General features: G+C 33.7%; 1 protein-coding gene and 1 pseudogene across 1 annotated transcript; both read left to right on the top strand.

Moving 5' to 3' along the window:
* The first annotated feature begins 1,675 nt into the window (after window positions 1–1,675).
* Window positions 1,676–1,790, top strand: LOC125061962 (annotated as a pseudogene).
* A 468-nt stretch (window positions 1,791–2,258) lies between these two features.
* LOC125061679 (septin-2-like) lies at window positions 2,259–5,192 on the top strand. Its single transcript, XM_047667211.1, has 3 exons — window positions 2,259–2,422; window positions 3,974–4,111; window positions 4,835–5,192. The coding sequence occupies exons 1-3, from the start codon at window positions 2,300–2,302 to the stop codon at window positions 5,000–5,002; spliced, it is 429 nt and encodes a 142-aa protein (XP_047523167.1). The 5' UTR covers window positions 2,259–2,299; the 3' UTR covers window positions 5,003–5,192.
* Window positions 5,193–18,119: the final 12,927 nt, after the last annotated feature.

The raw sequence follows: 18,119 nt of genomic DNA, 5'->3' as shown, positions 1-18,119 counted from the left end.
TAAAATTAATAATAAAACTTTTTTTTAGTTTTTAAAGTTAATATTTTCTCTTTCGAGTGTGGTGTTAGATTATGACATCAGCCATGACACATTTAATGCAAAATGACACAAAAAAAATACAATAACGTAACAGAACATGTTAATTAATTAATAAAAGTAAATCAGTCTAATTGCATTCTTTCAACTCGACTACTATCCTGGATTTTTCTCTCAAATTGTGTTTACGAAAAAACCTAGCAGCGCTATTGTTTATTCAGTAGTATTATAACCTGTTTCGTAATTTTGGTTTATCTAAAGGTGGGAACTGACCAAAGTTACGAGGTGTAATGTAGCATTCGCATCGAGCGTGTTACGCATCGAGCATGTCACGCTGTGTTCTAAAATCGGCGTAACATGCTCGTCAAAACTCTGTGCTCCACTTTCGCCGCCAGTGTTCGCGAGATGTGATAGTGATAATGTTGATATTTTTCATTCTATTTAATTATTGTTTCATCCAAATTAAGAAGAAGAAAAAATGTTACTGGACATCAAGTTTATTTAAAAACACAGGCGTATGAGGTGGTTTGTTATTGATTGCAATATTAAAAACCAAATGATTACTGGACAGTATAAAAACTTTGTACGCAGGTCTCGATTTTGAAGAACTGTAGAATTTAATTGGACCAAAAGTACTTAAAAAAGACACAATTTATAGAAAATCATAATCATGATCACTCGCGACGTGCGACGCGTAATTACTGAACCGCGTAACAGTCAAAGGATTCGCCAAAAAACCGACAGCCGGGTGGAGCACTCAAAGCGAGCAACGAGCGGCTCGTTGCTCGCTGGTTTCCCCGTAACACGACGTACTGACTGCACGAATGCTCGCTGTGTAACATTACATTACATGTTACATTACACCTCGTAACGTTGGTCAGTTACCACCTTAATAGCCAAGTAGCCTGAGCCTTCAGCGCCTGACATACGGCGTCTATTCTTTGAGTCATGACAGTTCATAATGTTTCCCTTCATCAAAGTCAAAGTCAAATCGTTTATTTCAATTAGACCATCTAAAATGGCACTTTTGAACGTCAAAAAAAAAATATAAAGATGATTCTAGTTGCCCCTTCCAAAAGGTAGTTTCGTGTGGAGAAGAATGGGCAAGAAACTCCACACTTACTCTTTTAAAATAGGTTTACAATATTTTGTTACATTTGTTAAATAATTATATGTGAAGACAATGTACTCTTAGAATAAAGTACTATACTAAAAAAGTTAGTATACATGTTCCTCACATATTTACAAATATCGAAACCGTAGAATATTAACATTAAAGAGTAACCATCGTACAGAGAAACCATTACACAGCCGGGTTTCGAACCTTCGCTCTCAGGTGCGAGAGCTGCACGCTAATTCCACTAGGCCATCTCTGCCCCTAACTACTGTGTTTTCACTGTGACAAAAAGAGACAAACTGATTATTTTTTTTATGAAATACAATGTAGACTCTATTTGCTGCTTTTTTTTGTAGGGATAAGAAATGAAAATTATTATTGGAATCTCTTAACTAAATTAGTCTTGTTGGAACGAAGTTATCGAGCGTTGCGAAAGGGGGCTAGACGGAATAAATTAAGACCATAAGTTGTAACGACACTTTTTGCTATAGTTGTTATATTTTACATTTTCGCTTAGCTATCGCCAACGTTCATACCACGTTGAATACACCGGTTCTCGTCCGTTCACCGAAGTAAAGCAACGTCGGGCGAGGTCAGTACTTGGATAGGTGACCGTCAACACCTCGTGATGTTGGCTTTTTTTTTTCGTCGTAAGATTGGTGTCGAGAAAATCTATCATACTGTTATGATACCAATTAACATATAAATTAATCGAAAGGAAATTTGTTCCATCCGGGTGTCCCTTGACACCTCTAAAGTTTTTTAATTTGTTTGTGTGTATGTGATTAAAATATGGCAATAAAAGTCTGTATTTCATTTCATAATTAGAATATTACCGAATGAGATTATAGAAAATATTTTTTCTCATACCTTTTTACTTTTTGTAGATTTAAACATTGTATTACTGACAGAATTTTAAAATTATAATTGTATACACAATTGTTATCTATAGACGATAATATATTCTTCTTAGTCTGTTAATAATGAAACGAAGCTACTATGAAAATTAAATATTGTTAAATAAACTGTTTAGAAAGCGTTATATTGGTTCGATAATTCGACTTTCCAATAAAAAAAATTGTATTATATCATTTAATATTTCCAGTTGAAAATGAGTCCCATTGCGACTTTGTGAAGCTGCGTGAGATGTTAATTCGTACCAACATGGAGGATATGCGAGAGAAGACTCACGCGCGCCACTACGAGTTGTATCGCCGTAGAAGACTCGCGCAAATGGGATTTAGCGATGTTGACGCTCACAACAAACCGGTAAGGGAGCGTTCAAGTATTACGTCACGCAATTTTTGGAGATTATTGACCCCCCCCCCCCCCCTGTAAGGGGCCATCCATAAAGTACGTCACACGAATTTTAAGACTTGTGAACGCCCGTCCTTGTCACAGGTTGTCACATTTTTATAACCACCCCCCCCTCCTGATGTGACGTCATTTTTGAAATTTATGTATGTATTTAAAAATAATTCACATCCAAACTTAGCGTTTTAGTATTTAAAATTTTAACATGTGACGTCACAAAAGTATTGACCCCCCCCCCATGACCCTTGTCACACTTCGGTGATACCCTCCCCCCCATTAACGTGGGACGTACTTTATGGATGGCCCCTAATGCGCCGTAACGTTTATACCTAAAAGTTACAATAACAATTACGCGTAATTCAATCCCCGCCCCGCATCGTAACATCGTAACGTTTGCAAAAGGAAACCCCCCCCCCCATTCGTTACGTAATACTGTAACTAAATGATAATAAAAACAGTAGCGCCACAAAGTTTTAGGTTTGAACCTTCATTTCTGTTTCGATATCGTCTGATTTTTTGAATATTTTTAGGCGAATGAGGATAAAATTTTTACGGAACGTCACGAAGATGTGCAGCGTTTTTGTCGATTTTTTTTCTTTAATAAAGATGTGCTAGTATAATATTGCTTGGCATTACTTGAACACCGATGGTGTTTTTAATACATATCAATATCATTTTATTAAGTAACTAAATTTATTTTTTTATTTTTATAAGGGCACAGAACCAAGACCTTTTTTGCTAAGACCCAGTTGGCTATTTTAGAAAATGTGCACATAAGTTAGCAATTATGATAATAATGAATTTGTTATATTATTTGGTATTTGTATATACATACATAACAACAACTAATTTTATTTCTGGTTTTTTAGTAGCCTTAGTATCATTCATTAATATAGAAAGACTGGCAAAATTAAATTATGGGATTTGGGCAGCTCAATAATTAAATTACAATGATGTTTCACTTCTGACATGTGTGCTTTGTACGCGAGTACTTTTATTTTATTGGAAAGTAGCTGATCAGCCTGTGATCTTTTACATCACCATACGACCTCGTGTTAAATTCTCACATGGATTGGTGATGATGGTATTCGACTTTACGGATGAGAGAATCTATCTGATACATTAAGATGAAAAACAAATGAATATTTTTTAAATCTTAATTAGACTTGAGCAGTGTTGGCCTAGTGGCATCAGCGTGCGACTCTCATCCGTGAGGTCGTAGGTTCGAGCCCCGGCTGTGCACCAATAGACTTTCTTTCTATGTGCGCATTTAACATTAGCTCGAACGGTGAAGGAAAACCGACCGGAAGGAAACCGACATGTGTTAGACCCAAAAAGTCGACATGTGCCAGACACAGGAGGCTGATCACCTACTTGCCTATAAGATCTAAAATTGATCGTGAAACAGATTCAGAAATCTGAGGCCAAGATCTAGAGGATGTGGCGCCACTGATTTAATTAGACTAAAACTGTTTTTATTAAAAGGCAATTATGATATCATTTTAGGTTTCTTTCCAACAAACATTTGAGCAGAAGCGATCAGCTCATCTGGCTGAGTTGCAGCTGAAAGAAGATGAGATGCGTCAGATGTTCGTTCAACGCGTTAAGGAGAAGGAGGCTGAACTTAAGGAAGCTGAAAAAGAGGTGAGATTAGTTTCTTGTTATTCACTCCATACCATAGCTCCTGCTGATAGAGGACAAATCTTTGTTTTTTATTATTATTTAATTACTTAAGAAGTCATGTGGAAAATGGTGTAATGGTTGCAGCTTACAAACGTTGTGTAAAACAAAAAAATTGTCGATTAAAAAGAGTGGCGGAGAGTTTATTGCCAGTTCTTCTCTTCCGTTCTACGCCCTTAATTTGGGAACTGACTTTTTTGGCGTTCATAAGTGTACATTACTTTACCTATATGAATAAATGATTTTATATATATATTTATTTATTTGTTGAGATAAAATAATCCATTTTGCCTTTGACTTCAGTACACCGACTTCGAAATTATGGTCAAAGGTTCTTCTAGTTCAGAGGTTTTTAAAATTATATGTATGTATATGTATACATATCACACACATTTATTTATCAAATATTTTGATTTACTGTTCATATAATTTTTTTATTGAATATTTTTAAGTACTAAGTTTTTGTTCTTTTATTTTATCTCGGAAGATTGGTCACCAACAACACAAGAATGTAGGGACCAGAATCTGTACAAAAATGCAACAATAGAATAAGGTTTAATAAAAAAAAAAAATTAAATTACATATAATATTCTACATTACTTTTGTTTTAATAAAATCTTATAAGTATTTTCTTATTAACATACTTTTCTATTGAAAATCTTTGAATATATTCAATAATTTTTCCAGCTCCATGCAAAATTCGACAAGCTGAAGAAAGACCATACAGAAGAGAAGAAGCGTCTCGAAGAGCTTCGTAAGAAGATAGAAGATGACGCAATTGAATTCAACCGTCGCAAACAACAGACCCAACACTCACACCACACTCTTACTCTTGGCAAGAGCAAGAAGAAGTGAGAACACACCTCCTCTCTTAGCAGGTCCTTCCGGTAAGACCTTTACCCATAGACAAAAACTTTGACTGGGAATATTACTACCGCAAATTTCTCGATTATTATTAGGACTGAATACTTGGATATTTTGTGCAAAGAGAGATTACTAACTTAACCATCGTATATTTCTTTCGAGTGAAGTAATTTATTGAAAATAATCAAATGTAATATCCATGAAGTGTAGACAGGTTTACGGCAAACAAAATTTATATTTAAAAAAAAAAGTCGGCCAAGTACTGTCTAATTAGCAAAACCAAGTATGATAAAAAATTTACCGATTAACCAAGCATTAATCGGTAAAGTTTGTAATCGGCAAATGTTTTTTTAATAATCAACAAAATTCAAGTCACTTCGACTGGTACCTTTCTTTGGCTTCCAAACGTACAAGTTTCGAGAAAACTATCGCGTTTCGCTATTGTTTTGATTATTTTTTTAATAGTCTGTTAAAGCAATTGAATTAAAATAATGCTTTATAGCGAATCCTCAAGTTTTAAAGGTTTTGGAGATAAGCGAAAATGTTTGTTTTATCGAAACTTGTACAAATAACCAATGTCTGTGTTCTAATGTCATAAACATTTTCCGTAGATCTAGAAATCTTGTTGTGGATTTTGTTTGCCCTCTCAGATGTTTTTGGTAGTGCCTTTAGTCCTTCTGAATTCTTTGCATTTCCAGTATGTTTTTGTTAATTCCTTTAATTTTAAAACATTGTACTAATGGTATAATGATATCAGATTGTATAATGGTATAGTAATTCTTTTTTAAACCTTTTACGTTACATGATTTTAATTTGATATGGATTATGCTGATGTGAAATTTTTGAGTGACTTATAAGACTTTTTGCTATCCAATAAGGGAGCGTTCAAGTATAACGTAACGAACTTTGGGGGGGGGGGAAGGTTCTTTTTATAAAACGCGGGGTTTGAATTACGCGTTTTACTATATTCGGTTACTGTACTGTACTTGGGTAAAATCGTTACGGCGCGTTACACGGCGGTGGGGGGGGTCAATAATTTCCAAAAATTGCGTTAAAATAAATACTTGAACGCTCCCGAACAAAACATAGATTCAGTATTCAAGTTTGTAAGCACATGTCATTTCGAGCTTATACACACTAAAACTTGTATTAGCACATCTAAATTGCATTCACATAAAATTTGTTATCAGTGAGGCTATTTTATCTCAAGTTTTAAGTATGAACATACTTTAGTAATAGCAGTGTGTACTTTACAATTAAGTAGTGGAAAGTTCTAGAGATTGGTAACACTGATCGCGTTCTTGTCATTTGTCACATTTTGTGTTAAGCCTCATGTGATCTGTACATTACACTTTCTCATTGATACTTTGTTATACAATGTGGAATGCATTTCATACGTATACGGGCGTGAAATGAAAAAATATATTTGTACGTGGTCACGTGACCACTCTCATACAAATACGTTTGGCGTTGGGTCATGCCTGTCAAAGACTGTGTATTGACCAAATCTCAACGAATGTTATTAACCATAGACTGTAAAAAGTTTAATACCGCCCAAAATGACGCAGTTACCGAAATCTAGAAGTTTCGCTGTCAGAATTTGTTTTATTACATTCCGTATACAACGATAGATCAGTAGACATAATTCACTGCTTCCAATACAATTTGCTAAAATTTTTTGCTAACTAAGTATCTCGTCCAAATGGACTGCCAATATACTTGCACCTAGCCATATACTGACATTTTATACCAAATTTTATTTATCTCTAGAATAAGTTAGTTATAAGAATAATTTTCGTCAAGTATTATTGGAGAATCGATCTTGTAATTAATTTGATTTAAAGAATGAATTAGTGTTTAAAATTTATTTGTATTAAAATTACAACAAACACTTTATTACAAGTTTGTGATTTTTTTTTTAATGCAATCTTGAAGATAAACTTAAAAGAAACATTGCTTGCATAGTCGTTTCAAGTTTAATTTTATTTAGTAATTCCTAATGAGATTTAATGCTGAACACAAACTATGTATTATATGATGTAATGTTAATAAATTTCTCGATTGCCAAGTAGATATTAACCAATTTAGTAATGCACTAAGCATATAAAGCCTTTTTTTTCTAATGGTTGATCTGTGTGTAGTTCAAACATTTGTGTCCATGCAATACGTCAGAACATTCATAATTAAAAACATTTGTGTCCATGCAATACGTCGGAACATTCATAATTAAGAATGTTAGGGAACACACAATAATTAGTATTTGAATAAAGAGTTTAGAAATTCATTCTAACTGCACTCATATATAAAAATATAAATAACTAAGTGTGTTGACTGATTTGGTTTAAAATTGTATGAAAGTTGTGTTTTAAATAGATTAAACTTGGCTTAACTAGTTGTATTATGAATTTTAATATACACATATATGAGCTCTCTTATTTAATCTGCATTTATTCATTCCCTTATAGTATTACAGTTTTGTATTTTATAGGTAATAAATTATATTGATATGAAATTGTTTTATTTCTATGGTTTACTTTGACAGGACGGAGTCGCTACAAACATCACCTGACAGGTGATATAGCGCGTATTTAAAAAACTAAGGCCTAACCTGATAATAATTTTCTGATATATGATATGAATGGTGAATATAATGGTCTGATGAAAATAGACATATTATAATTATTTTCATTGCAAATTGAGCGTGCTAGCGTCAATTTATATTAGGTTGGGGAAAAAGACTTTTCGCATTATACTATAGTACGGGAGGTAGCAACGTTTGAAAAAAAAGAATTTTAGGTCAGCTGATTTTGTGATATGTCTTCCTTCTTGCACTTCCGGTTAGAGTCTGGGCAATCTGGCTGGCGGTAGTGGTTGCGTTCATTAGTGCGCATCCTATCTGTCCAGGTAAAAATCCTGGATTTTAAAAGCATTTTAAGAAGCGTAATTTTTAATTTTTCGTTTTTAAATATGTCTACCTGACATACTTTTTTTATTGCCAGACATTTTTCACGTTGCTAACTATGTGCCAGACGCGATTTTAAGTTTTATTTTTATAAAAATTTCAAAGCATTTTAGAATGTCTGTAATTTTAATATTATGTTATTTAAATATAAGAAAAACTGAAAATGAATTTGCCAGACATTAATTCGGTTGTTAAGTCTTGAATTAAAATGATAAAGTTTTGCAGTATGATGAAGCATTGCATTTTAAGAAGCGTAATTTTTAATTTTTCGTTTTTAAATACGTCTACCTGACATACTTTTTTTATTGCCAGACATTTTTCACGTTGCTAACTATGTGCCAGACGCGATTTTAAGTTTTATTTTTATAAAAATTTCAAAGCATTTTAGAATGTCTGTAATTTTAATATTATGTTATTTAAATATAAGGAAAACTGAAAATGAATTTGCCAGACATTAATTCGGTTGTTAAGTCTTGAATTAAAATGATAAAGTTTTGCAGTATGATGAAGCATTGCATTTTAAGAAGCGTAGTTTTTGATTTTTCCTTTTTAAATACGTCTACCTGACATACTTTTTTTATTGCCAGACATTTTTCACGTTGCTAACTATGTGCCAGACGCGATTTTAAGTTGTATTTTTATAAAAATTTCAAAGTATTTTAGAATGTCTGTAATTTTAATATTATGTTATTTAAATATAAGGAAAACTGAAAATGAATTTGCCAGACATTAATTCGGTTGTTAAGTCTTGAATTAAAATGATAAAGTTTTGCAGTATGATGAAGCATTGCATTTTAAGAAGCGTAATTTTTGATTTTTCCTTTTTAAATACGTCTACCTGACATACTTTTTTTATTGCCAGACATGTGTCCCATTGTTAACTATGTGCCAGACGCGATTTTAAGTTTTTTTTTAATAAAAATTTCAAAGCATTTTAGAATGTCTGTAATTTTAATATTATGTTATTTAAATATAATAAAAACTGAAAATGAATTTGTCAGACATTAATTCGATTGTTAAGTCTTGAATTAAAATGATAAAGTATTGCAGTATGATGAAGCATTGCATTTTAAGAAGCGTAATTTTTGATTTTTCCTTTTTAAATACGTCTACCTGACATACTTTTTTTATTGCCAGACATTTTTCACGTTGCTAACTATGTGCCAGACGCGATTTTAAGTTGTATTTTTATAAAAATTTCAAAGTATTTTAGAATGTCTGTAATTTTAATATTATGTTATTTATATATAAGAAAAACTGAAAATGAATTTGCCAGACATTAATTCGATTGCTAAGCCTTGAATTAAAATGAAAAAGTATTGCAGTATAATGCTTGTAGTACGAGCATAAAAAGGAATATAAAATTAGATTAAAATTAATAATCAACACTTTATTTAAATTGTCCTAATTACTAAATGTAAGTTATGAATAATTCATGCAACGTGAAAAATGTCTGGCAATAAAAAAAGTATGTCAGGTAGACGTATTTAAAAAGGAAAAATCAAAAATTACGCTTCTTAAAATGCAATGCTTCATCATACTGCAAAACTTTATCATTTTAATTCAAGACTTAACAACCGAATTAATGTCTGGCAAATTCATTTTCAGTTTTCCTTATATTTAAATAACATAATATTAAAATTACAGACATTCTAAAATGCTTTGAAATTTTTATAAAAATAAAACTTAAAATCGCGTCTGGCATATAGTTAGCAACGTGAAAAATGTCTGGCAATAAAAAAAGTATGTCAGGTAGACGTATTTAAAAAGGAAAAATCAAAAATTACGCTTCTTAAAATGCAATGCTTCATCATACTGCAAAACTTTATCATTTTAATTCAAGACTTAACAACCGAATTAATGTCTGGCAAATTCATTTTCAGTTTTCCTTATATTTAAATAACATAATATTAAAATTACAGACATTTTAAAATGCTTTGAAATTTTCATAAAAATAAAACTTAAAATCGCGTCTGGCACATAGTTAGCAACGTGAAAAATGTCTGGCAATAAAAAAAGTATGTCAGGTAGACGTATTTAAAAAGGAAAAATCAAAAATTACGCTTCTTAAAATGCAATGCTTCATCATACTGCAAAACTTTATCATTTTAATTCAAGACTTAACAACCGAATTAATGTCTGGCAAATTCATTTTCAGTTTTCCTTATATTTAAATAACATAATATTAAAATTACAGACATTCTAAAATGCTTTGAAATTTTTATAAAAATAAAACTTAAAATCGCGTCTGGCATATAGTTAGCAACGTGAATAATGTCTGGCAATAAAAAAAGTATGTCAGGTAGACGTATTTAAAAAGGAAAAATCAAAAATTACGCTTCTTAAAATGCAATGCTTCATCATACTGCAAAACTTTATCATTTTAATTCAAGACTTAACAACCGAATTAATGTCTGGCAAATTCATTTTCAGTTTTCCTTATATTTAAATAACATAATATTAAAATTACAGACATTCTAAAATGCTTTGAAATTTTCATAAAAATAAAACTTAAAATCGCGTCTGGCACATAGTTAGCAACGTGAAAAATGTCTGGCAATAAAAAAAGTATGTCAGGTAGACGTATTTAAAAAGGAAAAATCAAAAATTACGCTTCTTAAAATGCAATGCTTCATCATACTGCAAAACTTTATCATTTTAATTCAAGACTTAACAACCGAATTAATGTCTGGCAAATTCATTTTCAGTTTTCCTTATATTTAAATAACATAATATTAAAATTACAGACATTCTAAAATGCTTTGAAATTTTTATAAAAATAAAACTTAAAATCGCGTCTGGCACATAGTTAGCAACGTGAAAAATGTCTGGCAATAAAAAAAGTATGTCAGGTAGATGTATTTAAAAACGAAAAATTAAAAATTACGCTTCTTAAAATGCTTTTAAAATCCAGGATTATTACCTGGACAGATAGGATGCGCACTAATGAACGCAACCGCTACCGCCAGCCAGATTGCCCAGACTCTAACCGGAAGTGCAAGAAGGAAGACATATCACAAAATCAGCTGACCTGAAATTCTTTCTCGAAAACGTTGCTACCTCCCGTACTACTATGTATGAACTTGTAATGAAATCTCTTTGGCTATACTATATGTATGTGCCTGTTTTTGTTATCATTAAAAGTTGAGATTTTAAAGAAGATAATTCCAAATTCATATTTTAATTCATATAAGGATAATGTGTGATTTTTATTATTTTTCGTACCGTCAAGATAAGTGAATCTAATGAAGAAATTCGATACATTTTAAAATTTTATTACAATAAAGGTAAAAATGCAACGCAAGCCGCGAAAATTAATTTGCGATGTTTATGGACCTAGTGCAGTGTCTGTGAGAGTAACACAAATTTGGTTTAAGCTTTTTCAATATTTTTTTTTTCAAATTTTTTTTTTGTTTTTTTTTTGACCATCGATTCTGAACTCTAGTGCGAAACACCGATGAGATTAAAGCAACGAGCTGAGAGAAAGCGGCCGGAATTAATCAACAGAAGAGGTGTGGTTTTTCATCAAGATAACGCTAGACCTCACACATCTTTAGCAACTCAGCAAAAATTAAGAGAGCTTGGTTGGGAGGTGTTTATACATCCGACGTATAGACCTGACCTTGCACCTTCAGATTTCCCCCTGTTTCGGTCTTTTCAGAATTCTTTAAGCAGTGTCAGGTTAACATCACGAGAGGACTGCCAAAACCAATTGTCGCGGTATTTTGGTCAGAAGCCCCAAAATTTCTATAGCAATGGGATCATATCCCTACCTACAAGATGGCAAAAAGTTATCGAACAAAATGGTACCTACATACTTTAGTTAAATGTAAATAAACTATATTAAAAAATGTTGTGAATTTTCTTGAAAATGCGAAGAAACTTTTTCCCCAACCTATTATTACCGCAGAGTCAAAGCGTCAAATTCTTCACAACCAAAGCAAAGCCGCAGGAATGCGAGCGCACCAATCAGCGAAATTCGAAGAATGCGCGCGTCTTTTTGAAATCTCTGAAAGCTTATGTTATGTTCAGTTTTGGATGAACGCTTGAACTCTGCGGTAGTATAAATTAGGGATGTGACATTCTGCATTAAAAAAAAACGAATTTTTATTAATCGATTATTTTTTTAGCATGAAAAATCGATTAATAAATAATCGATTTTTCTTATAAAAATAATCGATTTTTTTAATAATAGATTTTTTCCAAATTTTTGAATTAATTTCAAAATAAATACCCTAAATATTTTATTTTTCATGGTTTTTTAAATTAAAAATAAACAATAGAAATTATAAACACAAATTAACGTTTAAGAATAATCAAAATCGAAATTAAATTAATCTCGTTTTGATAGATTTTGATAAATGCTGAGTGTATTCCATTTCAGTAGCACATTGCAGTATTTTTGTTGTCTTTTTAATTGTATGTAGTCTTGTGCTGCTGAATAAATTTATTTTACTTTTAAATTATAGTGTTCCATTCAAACTTGAGTTTTTATAAAATTAACTGCTTTTATCATCCTTTCGATGTTTTATAAAAAAACATCAATGTATCGAGTATATTAATACATCTTCAAAGAATCGGATTCAATGTATCGCATTGTAAACATCGTTGTATATCAAATATCCCTAATACTTCGAGGTCCGGGTTATAAAAGACCAGACATAATGTCGGGAGGTGGCAGATAAAAAATCGATTATGATTGATTTTCAATTATAAAAGTAATCGATTATTAATCGATTATTTTAAATATAATAATCTCGTAATGAATCGATTTTTTTAATAATCGATTATTTTTTCACATCCCTAGTATAAATTGACCCTCATTTTCAGCCTGTGTTAAGAGTTCAGCTGTAAATGGTTCTTCTATATGTATGCATTTTGCCTTCATTCTAACCCTCGTTTAACGAAAAGACCGTTACTTAATAGCGCATAAATGAAACAAGCAGAAATCCGTGCTAATATTACGCTTATTATTACTCTTTTTATTTTGGTCAAATAAAACCTCAATTAATTAATACTAAGAGGAAACCAATCAAAATCTAAATTCTAAATATTGGAAATAATTTCCAATAAGTACAATCTATATTAATACAGATTTTTCAATCCAATCTTGTCATCACTACTTTGACATCAAACATTTCGAAATAGAATTATTGCACGATGTAAACATTAAAGAACTTGCAGACTATTTAATAATCCCGCATTTTTCAATATTATTTGATATTCAGGTGTTTGTCTACCCGTTATGGAAGACATCCTGCGTGACTCCAGTTCCTAAAATACCGAGAATTATTAGCCGACGTTGTTATGTGATGTATGCATCTGGATTTGGATGAACTGCTTCATTGCAGAGTATTAAATAAACTAATGGCACTCATGCTTTTGTCCAGTCTCCGCTTGGTCTCGCAGCTTAACCAGCATCGAGTCTTCACTGGGCAGCGACCTATTTGTAAAGCGTATAGGGGTATTACGGACTGCGATTTAAATGCATACTAAGAGAAGACTAATGTATATATCTATATATTTTATGGGAATTGTATAAAAATCACAATTAACTGTAATAATCTATAATAATACAGGGTGTTTGGTGCATCGTTTGCCAAATCAAAATGGTGGATCTGGGGGGTCTTTATCTATTATACCAGGCCTCACAAAGAGTTCTTGGGCCAACGGAATAATTAATGTCGATTTTTTTTAATGTTTTCTTTAAATTATCCAAAATTTGACTTTCAAAGGTAAATAAAAAATAAATTATACAGTAAGTACCTACACATAATGTTGATTTTTTCTTAATCTACAATAGTGTACCAATCCAAAAAATAAAAAATTTCTTACCAGCAGTATGTAGTTTTTTTTTTATTAACTCGCAAAGTGTTAAAAAAATATTTTTTTTAAAGTAAGTTCAATTTTGAACGTTAATTTAAAAAAAACTAAAAGCGCTGATGTTCTTCGAATCATTTTAAAAACTACTCAGGACTATCGCAATTCTAACAGTATGCAATAAATAAATAAAAACTTTTACTATCTCCATTAATTTTAAAATTTATATTTAGGGTATTGCGTGGGAGGAAATTAAAAAACATAGAAAATGTAATTTTAATCATTTTTATTATTTTTCCCTATTACAAATCTTGCTCAAATTGTTGTCCCCAATTGCGAATGCACGCGCGACACCTATCTCTGACTTCGACGGTTGTCGTATGAAGATTCATTTCTTGCCGGATAGTGACAAAAGCATCTTCTATTCTCTGGATTAACTCCTCCCTTGTCTCAACCTCCGTCGCATACACAATTACTTTGGCTCTTCCCCAGATGTAAAAATCCAGTTGAGTTAATAATAGTAGTTGTATGCTATGCTGCAAATAAATAAAAGTATTATCTATAGTCATTTAACTGTGTCAACGTATATATACGTAAGACGATACATCGGATGGTAGTCTGTGCTACGTAGTATCTTTATATTGATGTGCCTCCGGAAAACATACAGCATTGTATAATGAAGAAGCAATGTATACTTAGCCATGAAGTGCGATACATACCGAGTGAAATAGTTCCGCTTAGATAGAATAGATGGCGCTGTAATCGCCTCAACTTCATACTTATCTTAACCAGCTAGGACGGTGTCATTTCCACAGTCATAGCGTTGTGTACTTTCGCCGCGTGCGGTCGAAACCGAAACAACTCAATAACGACTTAAAACCTTATAGTCTTTCTTAGTGTTAATTATTAGCAAAACGCATTATTATACATCACAATTGCGTAATGGACTCACGATGCCGATAAGGCCGCCGCCGGGGCCGATCAGGCAAGTAGTCTAAAAAAGTGTCGAGCAAGGTCGCGAACAAGACAAAGAGGACTCCACGTGCACCAGCAGCGCGTCTGATAGCGACTCGGAGCGCGAGGGACCGCCACGAAAGAAAAGGAAACGAGTAGCACAGGTAACGGTCGATCCCATGATCGACGCGTTATATAATCAGGTGAGTTTCCTCACAAATTTTATAATGCATCAACGATATTATGTACCAAATGTCAACGCCAGTGCGTCCAATGACGAGGGTACCCACTGACCGACCAACTACTATAGCCATTTTTTATTAATCCGTCGACCCGAAAATCGAAATCTCTGGGCTTGGTCACAAATATTGATCACAAATATTGATGATAAAAAGATTATTAAGAAAGCCGATAAAAAAGAAAAAAATTACAAAATAAATATATAAAAATATATTAATATAAAAATATAATAATATATTAAGCTTTTAAAACTCCTATGTCAAAGGGAATTACTACAATCTGGATTACAAAAAATCATAAACTGGACTCGTAATAACCCAACGGAATTAAAACCCGCGATTAAATCTTTTCACAAAAATATCCTATATTGTTGGTAATGAATCACCTTCTTACAAATTGCATGAACAAACCCTGCAAATTGTATGCGGAAAACGAGCGGAATGTATAGAAACTAGGCGTAAAAGATTAATAAGTAAGATTTCGGACAAAAGTATTCAAACTGCGCTTAGTAATATACCTCCTAGCGAGGAATTTTTATTTGACAAAAGTAAGCTCGCGTCCCTAATACAATCCCTCGGTGGGCCGCAATTCTGGTTATCTCCGCCGCAACCTTCAAGAGTAAGAGCTTTTTAAACCTAGATACAAAGAATCGTAAGCGTCTACATCCAAATACAGACACCAGGCACAAAATGGAAAAAATAATTTTCGTAATACCCACCTAAAACAAGAAACGATGCGAACGTTTAACAGGAAAATCGATAGTCATAAACAACTTTAAAACTACCCGTTATCTAACAATGACGGAAAAAAATTACTATCCAACATAATTCAAGGATTCCGCATACCTCTGTACAAGAAACCGCTTTGTTAATGCCAATAAATCGAATAGTAAGTCAATACGCAACCGAACCGTCACCTACGACATCGCAGATAATCATAGAACTCCTGAATCAAGCAAGGTATCCTACAAACAGTTCTCAACAAAACCCCCAGTTTTATATCCAAAATGGTTCTTCGCAGGAAAAGCAACGGCACGATGCGTTCTGTTGTAGATTTGCGAGAACTAAACCGATTCGTAAAGACAAAACATTTTCGGTTGATCACCCACGGCTTAGTCCCAGACTTTCTTCAACCAGGGGACTGGATGATAAATAGATTTATCACAAGCCTATTTCCATCTACCGGCAGCGAGATCACACCGACCTTTCTTAAGGCTCAGCTAAAAAGGGCAGTTATACGAAAACATGACTTGCCTTCCTTTTGGGCTAGCGTCAGTACCACACCTTTTCTCTGCAGTATCATGTTGGGTCGCGGAGACCTTACGTGCGAAGGGATGTCGAGTGCTAGTCTTCCTAGACGACTACCTTCTGGTCAACCAAGACCACTCCAAGTTAAATTCTCAGGCCGCGGAGGCCGTGAGACACTTGGAACACCCGCCAAGTTAGATTCTCAGGCCGCGGAGGCCGTGAGACACTTGGAACACCTAGGTTGGAAAATCAATTACCAAAAAATCCGTATTGGTACCAACCCAAAATTTAGAATACCTTGGAATTCGCTGGAATACTATGGTCAATGTGATGTCGCTACCCAAGGTAAAAATACAGCGCAAAAACCATAGTTATGCGTTGTATTCGCGAGTTACAAAGCTTTGCTAGGGCAAGTAAACTTCGCAAACTTTCAAACTAAACTCGTGCCCGGGAGGCTTCACTGTCGCCAGGTACAGATATTTCTGCGACAATTCAACAAGATCCGACCCCGTCGAGGTCAACTGCTGCCTCAGATTGTAGGGCAGGAACTGATGTGGTGGCTCGGAGCTACTCATCAGGCGACGCCTATACACAAAGAACCTGCAACCCACTTCCTAGCGACAGACGCCTCGGATTGGGGTTGGGGGGGGGTTCACATCTAGACGGAATCCTTGTCAGGAAAATGGTCATACCAATAGAAAACGTGGCACTGCAACAAAAAGGACTTATATGCAGTGATAGCCGCAATAAAAATAAATGTAAAAATATTACAAAACACACACGTGTTAATCATAAAAGACAATCGGACAAATGAAACTCTGATTGCATACATTCAAACAGAAGGAGGAACGAAATCGATAGGGTTACTTACACTAACCTTCAAACTATTGCACCTGACGAACAAATTCAACATAACTCTGTCGGTACATTACCTACCAGGGTGATCATAGCAGACAGATTATAAAGGGGAAAAAAGGCTGCGTAGTGGCACCTTCCTCCTCTAGCATGGGTGTTTCCCCCTCCAAGTCTGTTACCCTGAGTTTTAGCACACCTAAACCGGGCGACGGGAACCTATCTGATAGTTGCTTCAGATTGGTCGCAAGGTTTCTGGCTGCAGGACCTGAAATCCAGGTCTCTAGATCACCCCCACGAAATTCAATACCTATCGCAGACACTCCTAGATACGACAATTGCACTGTCTCCTCCACAAATACAAGCATTGACCCTAAAAGCTTGGGAAATTGGGGGTGGGGTGCCCAAATAAAAGACTGGTCCACACTGGAAAAAGATTTACTTTTGAAGAGTTGGTCACTCCACCTGTCCACTTATTTACCCGCAATCAAAAGAGGGCTGTCATGGTGTGACAACTCTCAAGTGAACCCAAAATCCCCTCAAACAGCCGATATTGCAAAAAATTTAATATCACTTTTTCTTAAAGAAAATTTATTTATTTAATTATAAGTAATCTTACAGCTAACATACATAATATTACAAAACAAACACTTAGACAGTACAGAAAGCCAAAACAGGAATTTATCCTATCAACCATCCTTGTTCGCAAATCGGCAATTTTAACTTTTTGCGGTCCCCATGTAGAACAACAAACACTTTCAAATTTTATTATTAAACACATCCTCAGAGTATTAGGAGTAGCTAAACCAAAAGTCGTGAAATCATCCGTCACGTGGGACCCGCGAATAGTACTAGACTGGCTTTCTTCCAACCCTCCTAGGGACACTTTATTCGATACGGCTCGCAGAACAGCCACAGTATTGCATTTAGCATTGGGCCGCAGGGTTCACTTTATTAGAAATTACTGACGAGCAATTCGTGGATGATGGTGGTAACATTTATTTAACACCGGTATTCGAATCTAAGACAGACA

Source organism: Pieris napi, chromosome 24, assembly GCF_905475465.1.
Source record: "Pieris napi chromosome 24, ilPieNapi1.2, whole genome shotgun sequence".
Taxonomy (NCBI): domain Eukaryota; kingdom Metazoa; phylum Arthropoda; class Insecta; order Lepidoptera; family Pieridae; genus Pieris; species Pieris napi.
Note: the sequence above shows the minus strand (reverse complement) of the source record. Positions and strands in the feature narration are given on the sequence as shown.